The sequence below is a fragment of the Capra hircus genome, chromosome 6 (assembly GCF_001704415.2).
Source record: "Capra hircus breed San Clemente chromosome 6, ASM170441v1, whole genome shotgun sequence".
Classification (NCBI taxonomy): domain Eukaryota; kingdom Metazoa; phylum Chordata; class Mammalia; order Artiodactyla; family Bovidae; genus Capra; species Capra hircus.
The window spans coordinates 13499362-13526839 of record NC_030813.1 but is presented as its reverse complement, the minus strand read 5'-3'; the positions used below and the strand labels follow the sequence as shown (position 1 = coordinate 13526839).

Sequence of the window (27478 nt, the reverse complement as noted above, 5' to 3'; positions counted from 1 at the left end):
TCAGGATTAATCTATAAATGCAATCACCACTTAGACTTCATCAGATCCTTCCTTTCTCTTCAGTGGTCCCCCTGGAATTATATTACTGCTTGAATAAGGTCAAATTAGGATACTTTTTTTTTCCCAAGAAAAAACATAGCTGCTCTGTTTTCAGTGCTTTAAAATTTAAGAATCAAGTCTGCTTTTTAAAACAAATCAGGTTATACATTTCTGTCACATTATCACCATCTACCTAAATAATACATTTTTTTTTTTTAGTGTGTTTATTGGTTTCTTCCCCACAAAATCCAGGACACAGAGTGGTCTCATGAAAAACCAGTGGACTGAATGTTTAAAAGCTTGTGTCTAACTCCAGCAGATAATCCCAGTGAGTTGTCATTTGAACTTGGACAAATCACTAAATTTCTGACTTTCTTTATCTTCAAATTGGCACCATATTACTTACCACCTTCCCCACTGTAATCTTATAAAAATAATCAACCCAATTCTTCTGTTTCCTCTTATCAATATGTACTATGAAATACCTTTTCTTCTATAATAGTGGGAAAGATAGAGTCCATTCTCTGACTTGTCTAAATTTAAGTAAACTCATCCTGTGAGTCAGAATGTTGCTTTGGAATTTTTTATAAGTTGAATTAGACACTGATTTTATTTCCCCAATGAGGTTATCTTTGAGGATTGGAAATATTTATTCTGTTTCCTGGTAACTTTCAAAAGTTTGAAGTACAATATATAATGGATACTCAATAAATGCTTAACTACCACTCAGGAGTTTGCAAATACTAGTCAGTATGTATTATTTTATTACTCTAAAAGTTAGTTATTAAAACAAAGCATTAAGGAAACAGTAGTAAACAAAAAATTTTTCTGCCAGTAATAGATTGTGTAAAAAACTAGTGTGTTTCACTTGTCTTTTATGATTTACTAACTTTTTAAAAACTTTTTTCTGTATCACTGTTAACTCTATACTGGCAAATATTCCTTCAATAGTTAAAAAGCAAAGGAGTTAACACCAAGCCTCAGATCTCTATCCTCTTTATTAGAGAAAAGAGGAAATAAGTGTTCTTCTCCTTGAGGAACTACCAAAGAAAGTGACTGGAGTGGCTTAAAAACAATGAAATTGTCCCCCAAATCAGGTGATTGACACACTGAGCACATTAGTTCCAGGAGTGAGTGGCATTTTACTCAGTAGCAGAACTCTTACAGAAAGCATAGAATCCTGAGATTCTAAAACGGTACTCATTTTCCAAGCCAGCCCGATGAAGAGAGGGCCTGCAGGTTCTCTGCAGGTTCAGAGAGAGCAGAGTGGGCCTGGGTTTTTAACTGAGGCTTTTTATTTACTTTTTAAATTTTATTTTTTTAAATTGGAGGATAGTTGCTTTAGAGTGTTGCGTTGGTTTCTGCCATACATCAACATGAATCAGCCATAGACTTCAACGTGTTCCCTCCTTCTTGAGCCGCCATCCCACCGCCCACCCCATCCCACCCCTCTGGGTTTTCACAGGGCACCAGGCTGAGTTCCCTGTGCTACACAGCACCTTCCCACTAGCTAGCTATTTCACACGTGGTAATGTACATATTTCAATGTCACTCTCTCGATTTGTCCCACCCGCTCCTGCCCCCGCGGCGTCAGTAAGTCTGTTCTCTATGTCTGAGTCTCTGTTCCGGCCCTGCAACTAGCTTCATCAGTACCATCTTTCTAGATTCCATACATATGTGTTAATCTTTTTTTTTTTTTTTTCCTTTCTGACTTATTTCACTCTGTATAACAGTACTTTAGACTTTTCAGCTAAGATGAGCCATGCTGAGGACTCTGTGTTTGCATGTGTGCTGGGATACCTACCTCAAGAGGTGAAAGCGAAAGCAAAAGTGTTAGTCACTCAGTCGTGTCAAACTCTTTGCGACCCCACGGACTAGAGCCCGCCGGCTCTTCTTTCCACGGCATTTCCCAGGCAAGAACCCTGGAGTGGGTTGCCATTTCCTTCTCCAGGAGATCTTCCAGACCCAGGGTTCGACCCATCTCCCCCACTGGCAGGTGGATTCTTGATCGCTGACTGAGCCCCCAGAGAAACTACACCTCAAGAGGTGAATACCCCCAAAACATGCTATCTTTCCTTTTCTGACACTTTCTTCTTTACCATCAGATAAAAGTAGCAAAATTCTGCTGTAAAATCCTTGTCCTACAGAGCCCCGTGCCGCTGGGTTGTCACTGTGTTAAAGTAGTTTGGTGTGTGGATGTTTGCCCCAGTGAACAACACTGTTGCCTTTTGGCCCTCAAAGCACGTGAATATCTGAGTGCTGCTCCGTCACGGCCACTTGCCCCTGGAGGAAACACAAGTCTGTGCTTGTTCCCAGGCCAGAAGGAGGCTCCCTGCCAAGATCCATCGGTTGCTGGTGACATGCACACGCTGTGTGAATCCCACGGCCACATGGTGGACTTTTATTATGTCTGTCCAGGAGTGTGGTCTGCCAATCCCCGGTCCAGAGGCCCAGCCCCAGGCGCCTTTGACACTGCAAGTGTAAAATAAATAAGGAGCTTTGCCTGTGTCTCAGAGCAAAGAAGAAGATAAAGGGCCAGGGGTGTTTCTGTCTGATCTGTAATCCGATGGCCGCCCTTTCCCTTAGCTGCTCCCGGGCTCACTTTTCTGACATCTCAGACAGATGACTAAACCAAGTTAGCTGGGTTTAAGTGGTTCTTTTTAAAGTAAATAAAATTTACATCTTTCTTCCTGAAGTTGCCTGACTGGTCATAATATTTCAATTCTCTAAGAGCATTTTATTCCTTAATTGAATGTGGATCTGGAGAATTATTTAGGGGATAATCCCATTATTACATGGCTTTATACTGAGAAAATGATCAAGAACCTGAAGACTTTACAGAGCCAAGCAATTTTTTTCTCAAAGCCATAAACTCTAATGAAGCCAACAAAACCCAAATCCAAAGAAAAGCGGATTAAGGAGGAACTGGGTGACCCTTTAAAAAATAAAATTTTATTTCTTGAAAATTGTATTGACAACAGTAACTGATACCTACAAAGCACTATTTACATTCTAAGTAACATTCTTCATATTTTACAAATATTAACTCACTTGACCCTTTTAGCACTCTGTGTGATTAGTCCTATGACTAGCCCGTTTTTAGAGATGAGGAAACTGAGACATGATTTGTCTAAGGCTGCTCAGCTGGCAAGTAGTGGAACTGAAATTTAAACCTAAGAAACCTGACTGCAAAACGCAAGTGCTTCACTTGGCGGCCAGCCGATAACTTAGACAGTGAAACTGCAGTTCTTCATAACAATACCTTCATTTTTCTCTTCCAACAGTTTCAGAGTCCCCTCATTCCTTTTCTCCAATACAGACTGCTTCTTTGTGGGCCATCTCTAACTTCAAAATCCACATGGTTCTTCGAAAACTAACTCTTGGCCGTGGGAATTATATATACAGATTTGAAAATATTTTGTTGCAAAGTTAATCTTAATCTTCATATTTGCTGGCCTCATCAAAAGTACATAATGCTTCATGGCCCTGGCAATTTATATCATAGTACGCTGCATGCGGGGCCTCCCAGGTGGCGCTAGCAGTAAAGAGCCTGCATGTCAATGGAGAAGACAGACACGGATTCGATTCCTGGTGTGGAAAGATTCCCTGGCGAAGGGAATGGCAACCCACTCCAGTACTCTTGCCTGGAGAATCCCATGGAAAGAGGAGCCTGGTGAGCTACCATCTGTAAGGTCACAGAAAGCTGGACATGACTGAAGCAACTTAGCACGCATGCAGGCATGCGTACTACCATAGCATCACCTGGACTTTCTCCCTATTCCATCCCTGGAGACTTCCAGTAAGTTTGCCATTCTGACTCTGTAGGAGTAAATGGAGCACTTCGGTTGCCTCATCCACCACAGCACAGACTGCTCCATTTTTTCTCTTAATGAAATTTCTCTTTTAAAAGAGAATTGTTTCTCTCCTAGCAAGTTACACTTGCTGTGTTAATCTCCAGAACTCTAATACTATTTAAAAGGTAGCAAACAATGCTCCAGCTACCGCACAATTGCACTCATCTCGCACGCTGGTAAAGTAACGCTCAAAATTCTCCAAGCCAGGCTTCAGCAATACGTGAACTGTGAATGAAGAATTGATGCTTTTGAACTGTGGTGTTGGAGAAGACTCTTGAGAGTCCCTTGGACTGCAAGGAGATCCAACCAGTCCATTCTAAAGGAGATCAGTCCTGGGTGTTCTTTGGAAGGAATGATGCTAAAGCTGAAACTCCAGTACTTTGGCCACCTCATGGGAAGAGTTGATTCATTGGAAAAGACTCTGATGCTGGGAGGGATTTGGGGCAGGAGGAGAAGGGGGCAACAGAGGATGAGATGGCTGGATGGCATCACCGACTCGATGGATGTGAGTCTGAGTGAACTCCGGGAGTTGGTGATGGACAGGGAGGCCTGGCGTGCTGCAATTCATGGGGTCGCAAAGAGTCAGACACGACTGAGCGACTGAACTGAACTGAACTGAACTGAACTGAAAGTGCGTTTTGAGGACAAGTCAGAACCTCTGAATTCTTATCCTGATCTTTGCTTGTTACTCGACCTCTTTCTGCCTGTCACTCCTCTTCATGGCTCAAATTCTTTACCTAGAGTTTGAGTAGACAATATCTGCTTCCCAAAAATATGCCTCAGATTAAAGGCCCTTCGAATTTGTAAGAATAATTTTTCCTACTCTGTGACTGGCTCCCAGTTTCATGCAGTTCTGGATCTGAGACATAACAGAGTCCGTATATGGGACTGCTCTTCTTCTATTTGGGGTGCAGAGATACAAAGAAAACTCCCCTAGAAGGATCATTTGGCAGTCATGAGCACAGGAGCCCGGAGCAGGACCAGATGGCAGGCCTGACTCACCTTGACCTGAGAAGCTGCTTTTCTCGCCATGGGGGCTAGGCTAATAGTTCTTCAGATGTCACCGTAGCTGATGAAGTGGGTAACTGTAGCCGGGGAGTAACAGCCGCAGACCCTGAGACAATGGCTTTTTCTTCTTCCTCTTCTTTCTTCCTGAGGCCAGCAGGTAACCTGTTTGTGACCCGGAACACTCTCATTGCACTTTCCTGTGCAGTCAAGTTTGATAAACACATGCAGGGAACTGGAGAGGGTGGAGCGCAAGAGCAGGAGAGAAAGAGGGATGAGGCAGCACTGGGCTCCAATCTCCCGTTTTAACAAGGCGTGGCCCTGAGGTTGGAAACCTTGGTACAAAAGAGCCATAGCAAAGACCTTCATTTTCACTTATAGAATTTTCTAAAGTCTATTTCACTATTTTTTTAAAAATCCCAACACTTTCCTTTGTCAATGGATGGAAAGATAAATTTCTGTGCAATCTAGTGTTTGTTAAACTAATGGTTCAAGTCGCCTGTCTCATAAATTCTTTCAGTAGCCTGTGCATACTCATGGCTTCCCAACACAAGAGGAGGATCTCTTCCTTGAGGTCGAACTTCACTCCCCAACTAGATTTCTTTCCTTCTCTTCTCTCTTCAGCTATTCCAAATCCTACCCTGGAGAAGCCCCTGTGCAAGTGCGCCTCCCTGCTCTGAAATCCTGATGCTTTTACTCTCTTGATGAAATCACTGGCTCCAGTCCTAAGGGTTTGTTACCTATGCAATACACCTAGACTTGAATTTCCATCTTATTATTTTTAGTTTTTTCATTAAATGTCAATAGGTATCAAACACTTGTGAAGTAGGTGTAATATACACAAAACACAGTGAATATCCATAGATCCAACAACCAAGTTAAGTAAAAGAACCTATCACTTCCTTTGAAATCTCCCGTGTCTGTATACCCACCTCCCAACTTCTTCACTCTTCCCTCAGTAAATCCAGTGTTCTGAATTTTTGGTTTATCATTCCCTTACTTTTATTTGTAATTTTACCTTATGTATTTGTATCTTATGTATGTTGTTTAGTTGTGAATGTTTATAAGTTTTATGCATATATTCATCTGTGGCCTCCTTTTTTATTTCCAAGATTCATCCATGTTGTTGTATGTAACTGTAATCATTCATTTGCTTATTCTATTCCAGTGTATAATTACACTTCAGTTTTCTAATTCATTCTCCTATTGATGGGTATTCAAATTGCCTCCTATTGTTTGCTATTACAAACTGTATTACAGTGAACATTTTTATACGTATTTCCTCAACCCAGGTCCAAGAGCTTCCCTAAACTAGAGTATATGCCTAAGAGTGGACACCGAGCCACAGTGTGTGTGCATCTTTGATTTTACTGGATATTACCAAGCAGTGGTGGATGGGAATAAAACACTGACTGTTCTTGACAACTATTATCCAACTTACATTTTTCTTCCAATCAAGAAGTTGTGAATGTTTTTCATTGTGGTTTGAGTTTCTGTTTCTTAATTACTGATGAGCAAACTCTGGGAGATAATGAAAGACAGGTAAGCCTGACCTGCTGCAGCCCATTGAGTCATAAAGAGGTGAATATGGCTGAGTGATTGAACGACAGCAATTACTGATGAGGCTGGATTCTTTTCATAAGTCCTTTGACCATCATGTTTCCTTGTGTGAAGCATCTGTTCAGTTTTTTGCTCGTTCTTTTTCTTCTATGATCCTTCTCTCACTGGTTTACAGGAATTCTTTACATATTCTGGATAGAAATCTTTTGTCAGTTACATATGTTACAAATACTCTCTCCCAGTTTGTGACTTGTCTTTTCATTTTCTTTTTGATGTCTTTTTATTAATCAGAAAAGTGTCTTTCCAGTTAATTAAATATATCAATCTTTTCCTTTATAATTTGCTATTTTTGTGTTTAACAAATTCTTTCCTAACCATAATTCATAAAGATAATCTTTTAGGTATTTTTTTTAAGTTGAATGGTTTTGTTTTTCACATTTTGGTCTTTAATCTGACTTGTATTGATTTAAAAAAAACAGTGAGCTCAAAGTTATATATTGAGCTCTGTAATAAGTCAAGTTTTCATATGTATTGGACTCCTGATTTTATTTAGAAGATCAATTTGGTTTATCTTAGTGCCAATAATTTTTGTATCATTTAAGGTAATTTTTTATTATTGACATTGTCTCTACTAATGCTTTTTGCCTTAAAGTCTATTTTATCTATTAATATAAGTACATCAGCTTTTAGTTAGTATTTTTCTAGTATATCTTTTTCCATCTTATTACTTTTACCTTTTCTATATTCTTATGCTTTCCTAAATCCATGTAACTATTTTTAATCTAGTCTATCATCATCATTTTACTATAGTATTTAATTCCTTTATCTTTATCAGAAGCATTGATATGTTTATGTTCCACTTTGAATTACACTTGGCTATGTAGTATTTATCATTTCATAATAATGACTTCTTTGATTTGAGTCATTTAGAAGTATATTTCTTAATTTTCCTTTTTCTTGCCTTCTTTTAGATTTTTTTTTTTCATTTTTTTCCTTCTGCTAGTTTTAAAGTTATATGTTTTATTTTAATTTTTTAGGGATTATCTTAGACATTTTATCAGAGTCTAATGTTAATGTCTCCAATCCTTCTGACCAATTCAAGGATCTTAGAAAACTTAAATGTCAATCACTGTCCTTCTGACATATATGCTTGTTGTTTGTGTTTATATATATATTTTTAATATTTTTCACCCTACAAGACAGACGTTGTTGTAGATTTTTGCAATCACTATTTGTTTATACTTAGCCAATAACATACCACTTTTATGGTTATTATTTCTCCTTGAATCTCTGGCTCTTCACCTGGAATTAGTTTCCTTCTACCTAAAGTACTAACTATAGACATATGCTTGAACTATTGATGTTTATTATTATTTTGCAGGGTTTCCCCCTTCTAGCATATATTAAAGCTATCTTTTCACTGTCTCCTAGTTTCCATTGTTGCTTTTAGGTAGCTATCTATAAATTTATTGTTATTTCTTTGACGGTAATCTGCCTTTTCTCTCTGGCCATTTTAAGGATCTTCTCTATATCTTTTGTGCTACCTAGTTTCACTGTGATATTTCTAGGTATGAATTTTTATTTGTTTGAGTATTATGGGAATTCTGATTATTGTCTTTCTCCTGGCCTAAAAGTTGTTAGTCATCATCTCTCCAAAGTCATTCTGTTTCTTTCCATCTAGGACTCTGAATATATGTTAGAGCTCTTCCTCAGTCCTCCGTATTTCTTAATCTCTCTCGCATTTTCCATCCCTTTGTCTTTTTCCTGTTGCATTCTAGGTGGCATGTTCTGATGTATCATTCGTTTCAAAAGTTCTGTCTTCAGCCAGAGCTAAATTTGATCAAATATATCCAATTTCTTACATTTAAATTTTTTAATTATTATTAAAATTAAATAATAGAAATTTTATGATTTTTAATATGCCTTTTTATAGTTTCTCGATCTTTATTCATACACTCAACATACTCTTTCAGTTCTTTAAACATGCATATTCTGTAGTATAGATCTGAAATCCCCTCATCTATAGTCTTTTGTGGGTCTAATTTTACTATCTGTTGCTTCTGCTTTCATCCATTGTTTCTTTTTACCTTATATATTTTGACAGCTTTGATCTGGAGCTCATATTTCTTGGTATTTTATAGGTGAGCATCTTTGAGACTTGGGTTGAAATCAGATTTCTTTAGAGATGATTATGTTTCAGTCAACCAGTTGGCCAAGAAAACCACCAACCTGGGCTTATTTGTAAATAATTTACTTAAAAATAATTATCAGCTAGAGGTTTTTTGGATCTGTGAATTCAGATTTGCAAGAGAAAAACTTTTTGCTCTCTTCCTTGAAGCTTCCTATTTTACCATAGACCATTTTCCTGAAAAGCAGGGGAAGAAGATGAGAAAACATTTTTAGCTCACCCATATGCTGCGATTCATGGGGTCGCAAAGAGTCAGACACGACTGAGCGACTGAACTGAACTGAACTGAACTGATGCTAAAAGTGCAACCTTTTAGGATCTCAGTTTTGTGCAAGGGGGTGGTGGGGCAGTGGTCTCTTCTTATACCTCGCTCCTGGGTAGGCCTTTGGTTTTATTTCCTATCCTCCCACATTCTAAAATAGAGAAAACCAGTTTCAGCTCACAATGTTTGGCAGATATACTCAAGGCAAAGGTTAGCTTCTGTGTTAACTTTCTAGCTTCCAGTTTTCACTTGTTTTGTCTTCTGTGCAGTCTTTCCTCTCTTGCTATTTCGCTGATACACTTTAGGGATTTTAACATGCTTCTTCAGTGTTATTAGTTGTTTTCAGCAGGAATGTTGGTCAGAGCATAGCCTTCCATACTGCTAGAAATATAAGGCTACTCTTTAGCTGTTTGGTGGCTTAGAAGTTGGCTTCTCTTCCCTTTTCATGCAGTTTTTAAATGGTAACAAATGTCTGTCATTCAAACATCCAACCAAGCTACACAGTTGTGTTACACTCCAATCAGATTTTTTTCTCTTTTTATTTACCCATTTCCACCACCAATCCCTTCCTTGTGGCTCAGCTGGTAAAGAATCCACCTGCAGTGCCAAGACCTGGGTTCAATCCTGGGTTGGGAAGATCCCCCGGAGAAGGGAAAGGCTACCCACTCCAGTATTCTGGCCTAGAGAATTCCATGGACTGTATAGTCCATGGGGTCGCAAAGAGTCGGACACAACTGAGCGACTTTCACTTCACTTCACTACCAATCAGTACAAGACGTGTTATGGTCAGAGGGGACTTGTGGTGTGGCTCAAAAGAGGGTGAAAGTGTGGGAAAGACTGGATTGTCATTGCTATGGCCTGATAGGAGAAACATATTCTTTTTGTTGAATATATTTTCTCCTAAAAACAATATGATAAATAATTTTCAATGTAGATGAAAAAGATTTTTAGTATAATTATTCATGTGCATATGAATTAAATGAGTTCTGTAAGCTTGTTTATAAATTTAACCAACCATTAATTGAATTCCAAAGATAATTTAAATTGAGCATTTAGAATACAATCATGTGTGATATTCTTTGTATAGTTAATTTTTTATATATGTATGTGTTATTCCTCTAATTAGTTGTAAATTCCCTAATGGTAGAGACTATCTCTTTTACTTCTTTATGCTTCCCCACATCTTCAAACCTAAGATTCTCACTAGTTGGCTGGTCAGTTATTACCTAGGTGGTAGCCAGTAGACCATGGAATACCTTTGGAGTTCTTTCATTTTCCTTAATTTATCCCCTAGTAGAGGCACTGATCATACAGTGGAAAAAACTCAAGCATCAATACCAAAAGAAATGGGGCTTTGAATAATTGCCTCATTTTCTTCTTTCTAATGATGGCCAAGTTGCCAGTTATTCTGTAACTTAGCCACTCAGCTAAATTCTTAATCATGGATAGAACTGAAGTATCAATATGCCAAAATCAAATGCAGAATGTGTGAGCACATAGCCATTTGGCTGTATGTATGCATGTGTGTCTTAAATTGTATGATTCTGTTTGCATGTTTCATTGCTTTTTCTGGCCTCTTTCTATTTGATTTTTAAGGAAAAAAAATATAGGGGACATTAAAATAGAAAAAATAATACATCGATTATAAAAAAAATTGGGAAACATCCAGTTTCCAATTTGGAAATAATGTATAGCTCATAGAGTGTTGCAGTTCAAGGGGGAAAAAATTGATGTGTGTTAAAATTGAAAATGATTCTTTTTATACGTAAAGCTGAGCAAAATTTTCAGTGGGACTGTTGCCTGAAGGAAAATTTCCTGGGCTCCAGCCTCTGTTTTGTCTAACAATGAACCATACAAATCTAGACAGATGGTTGGATTCCAAAGTGTTTCTCATATGACAGTATTTTCTTCCTATTGTCTCTCCTGAATTCTATAGGGAAAGGGGGAAATGCTGTAACTTTCAAAAAAGTATGGAGAATATCTTCAGTACAGTTTGGAAATTCATAAGGAACAAACATTCATTGTCTTGGAAATCTCTCCTTCCTTTTTAGACATGCTTTCTTGATTAAAATCTGGTTGCTTATGTTGGACAGTATGATTTATCTTCCTTACTATATTGCTAGAAATAGATGTATTTATGCCTTTTCTTGTCTGTATTCTGTGTCTCAAAGTATGTCAACATCATCCATTCGGTTTTGAGCTATGGTGAAGCAGACATTTGGGACTAATCCTTAAGAGCATTCCTAGCCATCCAACACCGAAGCTGCAACTACTCCATAAACAGTTCCCAAATCTGTCCAATTTTCTATATGTCTGATATCATTACTCTAGTGCAGAGTCCTGGTATCTCTCACCTGGATTCTTGTAATAAGTACTTAACTGATCTACCTGCCATTTCCTCCCTGCCCTCAATACACAAACTATGTTCAAAACAGGATGATCATTCCCAGGTGTAAAGCTGGTTGTGTTCCTATTATTGCTAGTAGTTTTCTGTGACTCTTAGGATAAGCACAAAATTCCTTACCTAGTACACAAGGCCTTTCACAGTCCCTGCTTACCCTTCCAGCATCACTTCATATCAACTTTCTCCTTTTATGTAGAGTTCAGCCAACCTGACATTCCATTCCCTCTATACTTCCTTCTACATTAGTTAGGGCTGTTCCCTACCATTTCAACTTCATTAAGCCTTGTTCCTCTTTCAGAGCTTGATTCAGGCATCACATCCTCCAAGAAGCCCCCAGTAACCCACCCTGTCCTTACCCAAATGATTAGGTCAAGTCCTGCTGTTTGCCCTCACAAAACCATGGATCTTATCTCTCTTTCACAGCACTTAGACAAAGGGAAGAGATTTATGATCTTGTGCATCAGGAATTAGGGTTTCAAGTGAGGAAACAAAAGCAAAGAAGAATATTCAGCAATAATCTGGCCTCTAAGATTCAAGCCAACACTTCTAAACCACAGAGGAAAGTATGCATAAAAATATTATATTTCAGCGTATTGAAAAGAGCCAGGAATTTTTCAGTAAATAAACATCAGATGTTGTTTAGCAATAGACAACCTTGTGCTGCTGAATATGGAATTTAAGACTTGGAAAGATTTCAACAACTGTTCCTAATCAATCAGCTCAAAATACAGATGAGAAAAATGAATCTCAAAAGCGAATCTCAGAGGTCTCAGGCACAGATAGTTAACGGCAGAGAACGAAGTGGAATTAGTCATTGAGCATTATTACGTATATATGTTTTCCTATTTCTAGGTCCTCTTTTCTTTGCTATATACTCTTTCAGCTTAAAATATTAACAGAAACAAAGCAAATACAAATCATAGTGGAAGACAACTGTCTGCCTTAAGAGGATGATACAGCACCAATAAAACTTCACTATAAGCCTTTAGACAAAGGCGTGATGTGCTAGTGAAATTTTATATAGTGCAGTTTTATTTCTTTGCACACAAGCTCTTGTATTTTCTCATTACACCTCTCTTTGGGCTTTCCTGGTGGCTCAGATGGTAAAGAATCTGCCTGCAATGCTAGAGACCTGGGTTTGATCCATGGGTCTGGAAGATCCCCTGAAGAAGGGAATGGTTACCTACTCCAGTATTCTTTCCTGGAGAATCCCACGGACAGAGGAGCCTGGCGGAGCCCCAAATAGTCAGACACGACCGGGCAACTAATGCTTCTGTATGAAGTCCTTAAAAAAGGGAGAAAGAGAATCCCGTTCTTGATTTAACTTAGGCCTTAAAGAAAATTGTGTCCTCCTCACCCATAACTCATTCTGAGCAACTTTTGTTCTTAACCTTCTCATCCAGCACCTGCATTTCTCAGTCTGCACATAGCTTCCCATTACAGTCACCATCTCCTTTTTTCAGGGAATGGTGGGAATGGGATATCACTGCTCCATGGCCTCTTGCTCACTCTAGTCTGCTAATTAACTCTGACCAGTCATTATTGTTTAGTTCTTCTCATAGAAAAGCAAGTTAATGGTCAACTTGTACCACAGAAACTCTAACTTACAAACACTTGAGCTAAAAGGGGCACTGAAAACTGGTTAGTCCAACAACCCAATCCAAGCAGGAACACTTTCTGAAACATCTTAAGCAGAAAAGAAGCTAGATTTATATTTACCTTTAAATGCTTCAAGTAACTAATTTCATGACCTCACTTATGTGAATGCTCTTTCAAGTAACAGAACGTTGCATGAAAACCCTCTGCTTGTGTTCTTCAACAAATACATGATGGTCTTCACAAAACAAGTCCGTCAAGTTCTAAAATTTCGCTTTGGCAGTTCCATCTGTGTGAAGTAAGTGTGCATATCTGTTTTAAAACCTAAAGCATAACAATTCAGGTTAGAATGAGAATTACAAAATTTAGATTTCACGGCTTATCCTTCATTTTCTATTCCTTTTAAATCATAAGATAGAAAAATGCTTTCTTGCAATTTCAAATTCGAAACCAACTTCTTAAAGTGAGGGTAGTAGAGCACATTTTCCCCAAGAACAACACAGCAACTCACCACTTTAATATTTTTAATGATGACTAAAGCAGTAAATTATTGTGATCCAAGAGGGAGTCGAGTCATCCATACATCTGTTATACTTTCTTTCTTTTCGGATTCTCTTGCATTGGTAATAAGATTCTAAGTGCCATACAAGAGTGCCTAAGCCAAATGGCATCTCCGCTGTCTATCCTGGCAAATTCAGAAAGATAATAACTTCCGTTGTTTTGTTTATAATGTACATTTTTTTAAAAAAAGGAAAGCAAAAAGATTTGTCAACTACTATGTATAAAATAGATAAACAACAAGGATCTTCTGTATGGCACAGGGAATATATAGATGAAATTGAATCACTTTGCTATATACCAGAAATGAGCACAACATTGTAAATCAACTATGCATGCATGCATACGCAGTTACTTCAGTTGTGCCCGTCTCTTTGTGACCCTATGGACTATAGCCTGTCAGGCTTCTCTGTCCATGGGATTCTCCAGGCGAGAATGCTGGAATGGGTTGCCATGCCGTCTTCCAGGGGATCTTCCTGACCCAGGGATCAAACCCGTGTCTCCTGCATTGCAGGCGGATTCTTTACTGCTAAGTCACTGGGGAAGCCCAAATCAACTATACTTCAACTTAAAAATGATTTATTAATCAAGAGACTTTTTGGTATTCATTTGTCAGTCATTTTTTATACTGTCAGTGAGTTATTTTGTTCTTGAAATCACCTTGACTGCAATAGCTCATTACAACATACTCATATTTACATAAGAAGTCCCTCAACTGTACATGTGTTAAATAGGATGTAAGTAGATCTTATCCATATGATGGATCTAGAAAACTGGATTTTCTGGGATTTCATGTCTCCATTTTATTTGGCAATGTGCCTGGCAGTGAAGAGCTTTAAATTTGACATCTGTCATTGCCTATTTTGGTCCAAATTATATGATGCTAAATACCACAAAGGACGCTGCACAGGGGAAATCAGCAGTGGGTTACGAGAGCGGTAAACTTCATATTACCATGTGCTTGTGTCTGAATATTAGAACTGTTAGCCAGACGCTTCCTGTAGACTTTCAGAGAAGCAGAAAGTGGTGTGCCACTGGGATCCAGAGGCACTGATGTGAAGTGTGCAGAAGATACATAAATCATAGGGTATATTCATTTCATTTGACTCCATGTGATTCCACAACTACACTGTGGGTGACTGAGGTCTGCCCCAGGACCCTCTCCCTTCTGCTCTCTGATGCCTTCGAGGTGCTGCCCATCTAGACCAGGCCTGCAGTAATTTCACACCCTCCCCTAATAAACTCCTCAGGGGCTGTCATGTATTTTCATGTGTTTGCTCTATTATCCCTCCCTGCTTGAGTCTTACATATAATTGATGATGCTTCAGTTAATCATCTCTCCCCTTCTTTGTTCACCAGGTACCTAAGGCTTGAAGGGGCTCTTTTATTGAGAATCGATGTCTTCTCCTAGGTAATTGATCACCGTAGACCCAGGGACACTCGACTCATCATCAAGAGAGGGTAATCGTCATGAATAATCAAAAAGCTGTGGCTACTCTGCTGCAAGAGTGCAAGCAAGTGCTGGATCAGCTCCTGTTGGAGGCATCAGATGTGTCAGAGGAGGACAAGAGGGAGGACCAGAGATGCAGAGGTGAGGTCCAATGGGAGGTGCTGGGGGCAGTGGGGAGCCGCAGGTTTGCTCTCCTTTACCCTGTCTGAATGACACGGTCTCATCTCTGCCCTATTTTTCTTCTCTTGGCAGATGACCACCGAGAGATGAGTGGATTTCTAGGGCATGAATGGGACATGGGCTGCGGGTGGACGGGCAGGGGAGGAAGCCCACTTTGTTGCAGTGAATTGCTGTCAGTTTGAATTTTAAGCTTCAGTAAACATGAGGGCTACAAGAAACAGTTTAGTTCAAGAAGAACAAAGGGCCCAAGTGGGCTGGTGCACGTAAATTTCAATTATTAAAAAATTGAAGCAACTTCTGAATGGTGGTGCCTACTTTTGTTTCAAACTAGGCTTTTGTGCCTCATCAGTTTCCATAGACATCTACAGTTTCCACAAATATGTCATCTCATCAGTCCCATCTCTCTTTTTTGACCATCAATACATTTCTCATGTTGTATTTACATGCCATTTATAAATAAATTTACTCAAACTGATAAATACTTATTACATCATTACCAGGATTTGAGAATTTGGCCTTTTTGCTCATTTATAGTTTGTACCATACCTAGTTTTAGATGAGTCATCGTTTGGGAGATTTCAATCACAAAATCTAGATAGTTAAAGCAATTCTAATTTCTTCTTTAGCAAGTTTTGGAGAGGCAACCTTCTTTCCTTTGATTTCTTCTTAGCATTCAGATAAATTTCCTTTCATTTCTATCAGGGTATCTCTCTTATGTGCTTTAAATATTTTTCTTTGTATTTTTAGTTGACTGCTATTGGTTACAGAAACAAGATTCCCATATAAAATGCACACTCCCCATCTGTTTTGTTTCTGTTAATTATGTAATGGGAAAAGTTTCTGGGAGAGCCTTTTCCCCATATTCTTGTATAGTGCATATGTTTTTACAGGGGAACTTTTAGGTGCCTTTAGAAGTCTAGTTTTCTGTAACCTGTTTGTCATCCATGCTCTTTTCGAGATAAAATGCCCTGTGTCCAGTTGTTTCATAACCTTAGTGTTTTCTTTCTTTACTGGCCACAAACATCAGTGTCTGATTTTGCTCGCCCCAGTGCTGGTCCTCATTCTCCCCAGGGGCAGTGTGTTGTGTTCTGTTACTTCTCCTGAACGTTTTCTCTTCTCCTTTGACTACATCATGTCCTTTGTCCCTTCAGCTTAAATTCCTTTAAGTTTTGTGTTCTCCGTAGTGAAGACTCTGAACCCCTAATCGGGGAGCGTTTTTTTTTCCTTTCTCTTCTCTAGTGCCACAGAATAGGAGAAATAATCAGTTTAGTTCCAGATAAGGCAAATCACGACTACAAAATCACTCAATTAGCCATGGCCCTCCAGGTGAGCTGCTTGGGGAAGTCAGAGATCAGAGAGGCAAAGGAGGCTCCTGCTCAGTCAGGGGCTGACTGCTGGGGTGGGCTGAATCTGATCAACCAATGTGGGAGGAATCCTATGCTGAGCCATTGACAAGCTCGGCATTTGCCCATCACCACTGCCTGTTGCACGGTCCACCCAAGCGCCATTGCTGCAGCTGAACGCAGTCTGAGCGCAGAACCTGTCCCTCGGCAGCTGGTTCCTGAGCAGCTCTAGCTCACGATCAGGCTGCCGCTGCCACCAATGTCTCTCTCCCACGTGAGCTCACAGAGAAAGGCATTAGCACAGGGTCATTTAAGGCGATGGGGCAGCAGGCGGACTCGAACGTTAACACTGTGGATTTCATTCATTTCCCTCCTCCTCTCAACCCCATCCTTTTCCCTCAGATGTTGTCCCAGTCAGCATGGGTGGCTAGCCTTAGAGACTCTAACCCCCGAGATAGAGAAGCAACTGAAATCCAAACATATAGATATTTTAAAAACATTTCAGGGGCATCTTTCATTTCAGTGTGCCCCACTGGACAATCCACGTTCTGGCACGACCTGTAGGGAAAGAGAGTGGTATGAGGAGGAAAAAAAATTTTTTATAACAGATTTTCCTCATCACCATGAAGAAAAGTTAAAAGCACTTAAAGCTATTTAGTGCCAAAATATAGTGAAATTCCATGAATCCAAAAATCACATTTCTTTTGTCATTTTACTACTCCTCTGACTCCTGAGCTTGACACTCATAGGCAGAGTGTCCAAACAATTTATCAGAATTAAAATACTTTTGAGAGTGAAAAGGCTCTGTTAACAAGCATGCTATGACTACATGCTGCTGCTGCTGCTAAGTCGCTTCAGTCGTGTCCGACTCTGTGCGACCCCATAGACGGCAGCCCACCAGGCTCCCCCGTCCCTGGGATTCTCCAGGCAAGAACACTGGAGTGGGTTGCCATTTCCTTCTCCACTATGACTACATGGGACTGTCCTAAGCAAACAGAACTGGATAGTCATCCTATTCGTGACTATTTAGAAATATCATTTAAGAAATTTTCTCTACACGTACATCAAAAACATTTTCAGAGATTGAAAGTACGTCAATGGTGGTAAGAAGAGATTGTGAAATCAGGTTGGTCTCCAACCTCCTATTTTTGCTTTCATTAGAGGAGTGCATTGCACAGAAGAGGCTCAATAGTTCTGGGTTACTGAATGAGGCAGGGGGGACAGTGGTTTCACTGTGATATTTGTAAGTCATGCTTAGTAGCCAGTCCAGATCAGTCATTCATTGATGTAGCCCATGAATTATCCCCTCAATGCCAAGCAGTCCCTCTCCATCGGGAGGCTTCCTTACATTTGCCCAGTTGGTGGCAAGGACACCAAAAGGCATCATGAGCCAAGACAGAGTTAGGTTTTCTCCCTTCTCTTCTTTTTTTTATTCTCTCTCATACCTCTTTTGTCTTATTTAGCATATCTCATGTAAGCATAAGACTAATCTTTCTTTTAACCATCATGGTGGGATTTACAAACACGGTAGGACATGATGCCTGTCTTCAGGAAGCTCACAATCCACAGGCCAGTGAAAGGACAGATGTGGCTAGAGAGCAGTGAGGTGGATGCTGAAAGGAGTGTGCCCCTGCGGGCTTGAGAATGCTCCTGAGGAGCATCTCAATTCCACTGGGAGATCATGGCAGGGCTGATGAGAAGAGCTTGGTCATTAGGCAGCTGAGGCAGGACAATGCCTAATATGAAGGCAGGATATACAGAAGCATTAAAGAATTTTATGCAGAGCAACGTCCTAGTCCATCTTGTTTTTAGAAAAATGGGACTCAACCATGTGGAAGATGAAGTGGATAGGAGGAGATAGAAGACAATGAATCAGGCAAGAATTACTGATGATTAAAAGAAAGAAATCCATTTTAGGATCCACAGAATGTGCTAACCAATTAGACTCAGGGAGGAAGAGCAAAAAGTCTAGACTGACTTCTGGGTTTCAGACTTGGGTGACTCAGTGAATGGTAGTAGCATTCATCAACAGAGAACAGAGAGGGAAATACAACATTTAGAAAAAAGGTAATGGATTCAGTGTTAGATATACTGAGTCTGAGGTGTCTGCAAGACAAGCACTTACAGATGTATAGCTGGCAGTCGTGTATACAGGTCCATGATCCCTTATTCACAACCCTGGTGGTCACACGTGCTTCAGAATTCAGAATTTTTTCAAATGTTAGAAAGGGTAGTATGGTGCATATACCATTTGTTATACTAACACTGCAGTAGAAGCGAGGGGCAGCACCATCAAACATTAAAACTTTCAGGGCAAAACGTTGACTAATCTCACCATAGCAAGATTACAAATAATCTCGAGTCAATTCAAGTCTGGTTTGGGGCCAAAGTTTAAAAAAAAAATCTAGTTTCCAGAGCTTTCTAGGTTTCCCAAGTTTGGATAAGAGATTATTGACTTACATTTTTAATGAAATTTGATGTCTATTAAGAGATTGAATATATCTCCTAAAGTGATACAAGGCTATTTCATAATAAATGGATGTGGGTTTGTTTATATTCATTGTCTATATTCAGGCATAGCCCACGGTGAAAGTCCGAGGCGAGGTGAGGTCTTAGAGGAGTAAAAAAGAGATTGATTTGCTGCGTTACCCAGCCGCAAGCCCCAAATGCCATTCCATCTCAGGCCCTTTCTCATTTTACAGGAAAAATAATATTTCCTTCATTCCTTTCTCTGATTCTTCATGCAGAGACACTCACTGAAGTGCTTTACTTCCTGCTAAAACCTTTCTTAATGCCTGACTACCCCAATTTACCTGTAGGGCAAAGTAGACCAGAGCCACCCCCTGACAGATAGCTTCTTGCTATTATTCTTTGAGTCAGAGCACCAGGTTAGGCCAGCCAGTGAGAAGTAGGAAAAAAAAAAAATTGTGCCACTGAGGTGCTTCATCATAACATAGGTAACTCAACAACCTTTTCTTCAACTGCAATTTCCTTATCTGAACTCTGACCTTTTCAGCCTCACTCCCCAGCGAGTTAAGAACCCTGATCCAGGAGGCAAAGGAAATGAAATGGCCCTTCGTGCCTGAAAAGTGGCAATACAAACAAGCTGTGGGCCCAGAGGACAAAACAAACCTGCAAGATGTGATTGGCGCCAGCTTGCAGCAGTTACTGGTAGGAAGAACCACACCACCTGTTCCTTGACACCCCCAAGTGAGGCATTTAGCCTCTAAATGGTCTAATAGATTAAATTTCTCTGAAGCATAAGACAGCCCCTACCCTTATGATCAGCTCTGCCAAATTGACTAATGTTGGGGGGAAAAGCTTTTCAAAGAGCTCTGTTTGCCCATAAGACCTTCTGTTGGAAAGGCGAATCAAGTAAAAGTGGAGAAGCGTGGTCAGTGGGCCAATGAGAACCTGTCGTGCTGAAATATCTGCATGTTCTTGGTGGGCTGGAAGCAGTAGTTTTAATTCCACCATGCTTCATTAGCACTTTTATTTTGAAATGCTACTTGCTAAGAGTTGGGTAACTTAAAAAAATTAACTCACCACTATTTCATCCATGTGACTTGGTGTCTAAGCTGTTGAAGCCTGGCATGTCCCTTCCCGAGTCCTGCCTGAAATCCTGTTCTCTCCCTTATCTCCTCATGATTCACACTCTTTGGGAAGTATCGTCAGAGTCACTGGCATTATTATTCCTTAACTCACTTAACGGAAATGAATCCAACAGGTACCTCTACCCCAGAGAGGAGAGAGCCTCAAGAATAACACATGAACTCAGATTGGAGCCCAGATTTCAGGCTCAGGTTCTGGGGGTGCTTCTATAAGTGCCAATTTGCTTTTTGATAGTGTTCCCCAGCCCCCCACATTCTCTTAGATGATTATCAAAGGGACTCTGTTAGCTTGTATTTTTTTTTTTTTTTACATAAAATACAGACATTTGTATGGAGACCAAGCATTACAAGCAATGACAATCTCTTAAAATTTTTATTTTATTGGTTTACATGGGGATGTGTTTGGGGGTTCATCCCAAAATAAATGTGTAAATAGACATTATCTTTGTCTATCAAAACAAAAATCTGGAAAAGATCCCCCTGATCTATGTACACATAACAGCATTGTTGGAGACTTCATAGAAACAGTAACCTCCTCATCAACATTTCCCACTCTCCGAAAATCAGGCTGAAGTTAAACAGACTGAGGACCACAAGCAAAGGAAAGTGAGTACTTCAAATAAATCTGGTAGTGAGCCAGGGTTTTTAAATAAGTGTGCTTGTTATTAGTGGAGAAGTGGAATGGAAAACAATTATAGTGTATATATCATTTTGGGTTTATAGAATGCTTGTATGTGCATCATCTTATTTAATTTTCAAAATAGCCCTCCAGTGATCATTACCATTATCATACCCATTTTGCAGATGACAAAGTTAAGGTACAGGGAGATTAACTTTCTCATGGGAGCAGATCAGTGAATGATGGAGCTGTGACTCAGCTCCTTCCTCTATCCTACGCCAATTCTCCCTCTAGGAGCCCCAAGGGATGAACTTGAGCACCCAGGTGGAAGCCCTGAAACTCGTTTACTCTAATGCAAGCTGTAGGCTGTCCGATAGAACTTTCCGCAATGATGGAAATGTTCTATATTTCTGTTGCCCAATACGCTAGGCCCTGCCCTCATGTAACTCTTGAGCACCTGAAATGTGGCTAGAATGACTGAAGAACTGAGTTTTTAGTTTTATTTCATTTTAAAAATGAACTTCTACATACACATTTCCATGTAACTAGGGCTACTATCAGCGAAGGCAATGGCACCCCACTCCAGTACTCTTGCCTGGAAAATCCCATGGACGGAGGAGCCTGGTGGGCTGCAGTCCATGGGGTCACTAAGAGTTCGGCACTACTGAGCAACTTCACTTTCACTTTTCACTTTCATGCATTGGAGAAGGAAATGGCAACCCACTCCAGTGTTCTTGCCTGGAGAATCCCAGGGACGGGGGAGCCTAGTGGGCTGCCGTCTATGGGGTCACACAGAGTCGGACACGACTGAAGCGACTTAGCAGCAGCAGCAGCAGGGCTACTATTTAATTAGATGTGCTCAGTCTCTCAGTCGTGGCCAACTCTGTGTGACCCCATGGACTGTAGCCTACCAGGTTCCTCTGTCCATGGAATTCTCCAGGCAAGAATACTGCAGTGAGCTGCCATTTCCTTCTGCACTAATTGGATAGTGCAGCTCTAAAGCAGTGGTGCTTAAAGTTAGATTTCCAAACAACAGCATTTCAGTTCAGTTCAGTTCAGTTCAGTCGCTCAGTCGTGTCTGACTCTTTGCGACCCCATGAATCGCAGCACGCCAGGCCTCCCTGTCCATCACCAACTCCCGGAGTTCACTCAGACTCACGTCCATCCAGTCAGTGATGCCATCCAGCTATCTCATCCTCTGTCGTCCCCTTCTCCTCCTGCCTCCAATCCCTCCCAGCATCAGAGTCTTTTCCAATGAGTCAACTCTTCGCATGAGGTGGCCAAAGTACTGGAGTTCAGCTTTAGCATCATTCCTTCCAAAGAAATCCCAGGGCTGATCTCCTTCAGAATGGACTGGTTGGATCTCCTTGCAGTCCAAGGGACTCTCAAGAGTCTTCTCCAACACCGCAGTTCAAAAGCATCAATTCTTCGGCACTCAGCCTTCTTCCATACATGACCACACATCCATACATGACCACAGGAAAAACCATAGCCTTGACTAGACGGACCTTAGTCGGCAAAGTAATGTCTCTGCTTTTGAATATGCTAAATAGGTTGGTCATAACTTTTCTTCCAAGGAGTAAGTGTCTTTTAATTTCATGGCTGCAGTCACCATCTGCAGTGATTTTGGAGCCCCCCAAAATAAAAGTCTGACACTGTTTCCACTGTTTCCCCATCTATTTCCCATGAAGTGATGGGACCGGATGCCATGATCTTCGTTTTCTGAATGTTGAGCTTTAAGCCGACTTTTTCACTCTCCACTTTCACTTTCATCAAGAGGCTTTTTAGTTCCTCTTCACTTTCTGCCATAAGGGTGGTGTCATCTGCATATCTGAGGTTCTTGATATTTCTCCTGGCAATCTTGATTCCAGCTTGTGTTTCTTCCAGTCCAGCGTTTCTCATGATGTACTCTGCATAGTAGTTAAATAAGCAGGGTGACAATATACAGCCTTGATGGACTCTTTTTCCTATTTGGAACCAGTCTGTTGTTCCCTGTCCAGTTCTAACTGTTGCTTCCTGACCTGCATACAGATTTCTCAACAACAGCACTTAGTATCACCCAAAAACTGGCTCAGATTCTTGGGCCATAGATTAGTCTTTCCAAATCAAAAACTCTGGGGGTGAGGGTCTAGCAATCAACACTGACAAGCCCTTCTGATGATTCTGATGCACGTTAGAGTTTGAGAATGACTGTTGAAAAGAGAACAGGGTGGCGATTGATTGGGCAGCTCAAATAAGTCCATTAGGCTGCTTTAGCCCATCATGTGTTTAAACTGGGAGCTTTTTGAACTCTGAGCATCATTTTCTTTAGCTTACCCAGGAAGCTATAAATTAAAGACAGAGAGCCTGAACAAAAATGTGAGAGGAGAAGGGCTTTGAAAGCCCTGTGTGTTCAGCCAGTGGCATATAAGCTCTGTGTATGGCTTCCAAGGAAGGTGAGAGCATGGTAGCTTCAGAGGAAGAGACCCCTGCTTTGACCTTCGAGGCTTAGAAAGTTCCTCTGGATTTCCAGCATAGACTGAGATGTAGCACATCTCTATAACCAGGGTTTTACTCCCTTCATTTCATCCATGCTTACTAGATAGCCCTAGGTGCATTCAAAGCTGGTAGTGACATTGGCCGAAAAACTGGAAATGGTGTTTTAAAGTCTTGCTGCATTTGGGGGTTAATGTGAGTTGAGAAACAAACGGCTCATAGTTGTTAGACTGTGTCGGGAGTCCATTCATTATTCCTTCTACTTTCCCTCTATATATTGCACAGATATCACAACTGGGGAGCATAAAGGCACAGAGAATTTAAGAAGTTTATGCCCTGCTCGCAAGGTCACTCAGGGGCAGCTCTAGGAATCAGCCCGTTAGGCTGCTTTAGCTCATAATGTGTTTAACCTGGGAGCTTTTTTGAATGCTGAGCATCATTTTCTTTAGCTTACCCAGCAAGCTATAAATTAAGCAACCACACCTCCCAAAGAGCCTTGAGATGCTTTCTTATTGTGTCAGACCCCAAGTGCACAATTGCTAAACCACTCTGTTTTGTAAATACAGAGAACTGTAGTGCTATCTTAGCTTGTCAAAAGTATCGCAAGGAAATTCCATGATTTGTTTTTGTCCCATTATCCACTGATTTCAATATCACATTTTACCAAGGCTGGATGGCCACGTTATTATAATAATCAATTAATTGTGAGATTCTATTCTTACATTAAAAAATAAAGGTTGCTGAGTTTTTTTTTCAGTTATGTGTTCTTAGAGATTTTTTTCATAAATCTAAATTTCCATGATACTTTAATACCTTGAAACGAATCCTTCTCATAAAAAGTTCTCCTTCCATTTTAAAAATTAGCATTACATTTGGAGTGTAAACACTGCCTTTAATTCCATAGATAACAGAGCAAAGTTAAGCGTGAAACTGTGCTGAGTGCCTGAGTTGGTAAAACGAAGGGTCATTTCTAATGTCCCTCACTTAGGCTTAACTTAATTAGCAAAAATCATGTGTTTTGTGCTCTGCTTTCTGCTCTCCACCGCCTCCTCTGTTTCCTCCCTCGCCTACTTTCCCACCCCCCCATCTTCTCTCCTTTGGTGTGTGGCCACAGACAGAAATTTATGGCAGGGGCCAGCCTCCTTTACACTCCACACAAAGCTTGCTGACTTGAGAGAGTCTGTCCTCTCTCTCCCAGAAAAAACACCTGCAGCACGCTCCCCGAGAAACCTGGAGAGATGGGAGATTAATGGGGCTGTGATAGCCGGGCAGTGTTTTTGGTATTATGCCCTCTCCCCAGGTAGATGGGTCTTTTCCGAGATGATACCAATTATTTATTGCTGAAACATCTGTTGATAACTGCAGCTGCCCTTGTGAGACAAAGCATATCACAGGGTCACAGGCTACAGGGACGTAAAATCTTACCTCATGCTAGCTTTAGACTATTCAGCAATCCCCTGAAGTCCATGGGTGACCGTCATCTGTAGTGTCTCATCGTGCCATAGAAAATACTTTGTAAACACTGCCCTGCCCTGCCCTATAAGCTTTGAAGTGTTATTTCATCTTCATCGGTAATTTATATTCCAGTGCCATTGCACGGTGGGAAGAAGAGGGGGAACCTTTTTTGTTTTCTATCTAATTGTATATCGCCTGACACTTTGACCTGTATTATTAGTATGAGTCAGAAAAAGGATTTTCTCCCTCTCTTATTTAAAAATAAAATTTCAAGGGAAAGTAAGTGCTCCTTCAGCTCCTTTCACTCAAAACAATGTTTACACTCTGAGAGGGAAAGATGAAAAGCCCAAGCAATTTTTTTCAAGTGTCCGAGAAGGGCATTTCAGGTTTTGAAAGAGAACAGTAAGGCCCTTATAAATATCATTCAGAAAAACCTTTGATGGGTTTTTCAAAAAGCGTTGAAAGCTTTTAGCATTAGCTTCTGTTTAGCTTGGTTTGGGTGGACACAGTAGAATTCTAACTAGTAAAACTGTCCTTACATGTGAGATGCCAGGACATGAAGGCACTTAGCTCCATATGATTGCCAACTCGTGCGATTTCTTCAGTAACTTGTACACTCCTGAAAAGGACAATTTCTACCTAATTTAGGGAAGATATGAAAAGAAAACTTCTGAAAGGGAGATTAAGGGCATGTTTGGATTTGTATGTCAGCGGCATTTGGGAGAAGATGGGGTTGCCAGGCCAAAACTTGTTTCATAGACCGCAGTTTTGAGCAATCCCTGCAGATCCGGGGGTCCTAATGCTGGGAGGGACTGGCCTCTCCCCAGCTCTACTTCTGTGGGGGAGGAAACCTGAATTTAGTCTGGCACCTTTGTAAGGAGACACACTGCAGTCTTCACAGGCTGGCTGATTACAAGGGGATGAAGCAGGCTCAGAATGAGGATTTTTTTTCCATTTCCTTTTCAACTTTACGACCATGAAAATGGGTAATTTGATAACTTTCATCCAGCAGCCTTTTTTGGAAATATCTGTGCTACCTTGCAGTAATTTTAAGAGAGATTTAAAAAAAATGATTATTGGTTTTCTTGTGCTAATATGGTTGAAAAATGTTTGTGAATGGAGTTTGATCAGTTTAGCTTTCAGAATATTTTTTAATAAGTCTCTTTAGATATTCTGGGTGCCTTTAAGTTGACATTTTAGATTTTGAACTACTTAAAATATTAAATGGTCAAGAATTAAAACATGAATAAATGTAAGAATTGCTCATTACGAGATTGCAGGGAAATATTTTTAAGTCTAATTACTTTACAATATTGTATTGATTTTGTCATAAATTGACATGAATCCACCATGTAATTAATCTGCTAAAGTAATTAGCCTCCAATTAAAATAAATAAATTTATATTTTAAAAAAAAATTCTAGTGTGAATAACCTGGGAGTAGAGAGGTGAAAAGTGGCCTTTAGCAAAAGATAACTAAAGTATGAATTTATTAGAAAATGAAATGTCAAGTCAAAGAAAGATATCAAGGGTATGAAGACGAGGTAAGAGGGTGAGATGCTTTCCATGGGAACAATAAAATCTCTTCCATGAATAAGTTCTGGGTTAAAAGATCATCTTAAAAATCATTTTTAAAGCATTTATTTCAGATAACAGTTTTCATAGTAATAATAGAGAACTCAACACCCATAATAGATACGTTTGGGATTATGATTTGTTCAGCAACTGATTTTTCTCAAATGAGGTTTTCATCTTTAACTGTGGCCTTGGGACTTTAATAACTGAAATGTTCTTCATCAGAATGCGAAAAGCAAAGTGAATATAAACTGTATATTTGTTCATTCATTCAGTAAAACTTTACTGAGTGTTAACACATGCCAGGCGTTGATATAGATCACCCAGAGTAATGTAAGAGAAATCGAAGACCTAATTCATGTTCTGGAAAAACTGCAAGAATGAAGAGATAGGGCAACGCTTTGTCAAAAGTCTGCTTATTGGAATGGTCCCTTCTATTTATTGAACACCAAATGTGTGGCAGGTACTCAACACATGTTCTTCTAATCCCTACAAACTTGGCCATATGACCTGCCCTACCTGTGAAAGGTAGATTGGAAGTGATGACGTTTCTCAGTCCCAAGCAGTATAAGCCATTGTGTAGTTCAGCAGTTGGAAGCTTTCCTTTGCTTCATAAACAGGAGAAGGGCTACTCCCTCAATCTGGATCCTGGAAAGGGGCAGAAGCAGAGCCTCAGAGTTGGAACCAAACTGCATCCAAATGTGAAATACAGACAACCACCAAAAACTTCATTATTATAGGTCCTGAAATCTGGGGGTTATCATACTTTTCCCAAGTGTTATGGGTTGATGTTTTCCCTGTTAAAATACTTTGAAGTTCTAACTCTCAATGCTTCAGAAGGTGACTTTATTTGAAAATAGGGCCGTTCAGTTCAGTTCAGTTCAGTTCAGTTCAGTCGCTCAGTCATGTCCGACTCTTTGTAATCCCATTCACTGCCGCGTGCTGGGCTTCCCTGTCCATCACCAACTCCTGGAGCCGACTGAAACTCATGCCCATTGCGTCAGTGATGCCATCCAAACATCTCATCCTCTGTCGTCCCCTTCTTTTCCCACCTTCAATTTTTCCCAGCATCAGGGTCTTTTCCAATGAGTCAGTTCTTCATATCAGGTGGCCAAAGTATTGGAGTTTCAGCTTCAGCATCAGTCCTTCCAATGAATATTCAGGGCTGATTTCCTTGAGGATGGACTGGTTGGATCTCCTTGCAGTCCAAGGGACTCTCAAGAATCTTCTCCAACAGCACAGTTCAAAAGCATCAATTCTTCAGCACTCAGCTTTCTTTATAGTCAACTCTCACATCCATACATG

General features: G+C 40.2%; 1 protein-coding gene across 6 annotated transcripts in view; it reads left to right on the top strand.

The window, feature by feature from the left end:
• Window positions 1–27478, top strand: part of ALPK1 (alpha kinase 1) — a 113929-nt gene that overhangs the window by 43912 nt on the left and 42539 nt on the right. For 5 of the 6 annotated variants that reach the window (XM_018049216.1, XM_018049217.1, XM_018049220.1 and 2 more), the window contains 2 exons: window positions 14878–15057; window positions 19456–19610. In XM_018049216.1, the coding sequence (XP_017904705.1) occupies window positions 14937–15057; window positions 19456–19610 (276 nt within the window). In that variant the 5' untranslated portion in view covers window positions 14878–14936. The remainder of the gene's footprint in view (window positions 1–14877; window positions 15058–19455; window positions 19611–27478) is intronic. The other variant, XM_018049218.1, reaches the window with a different exon arrangement.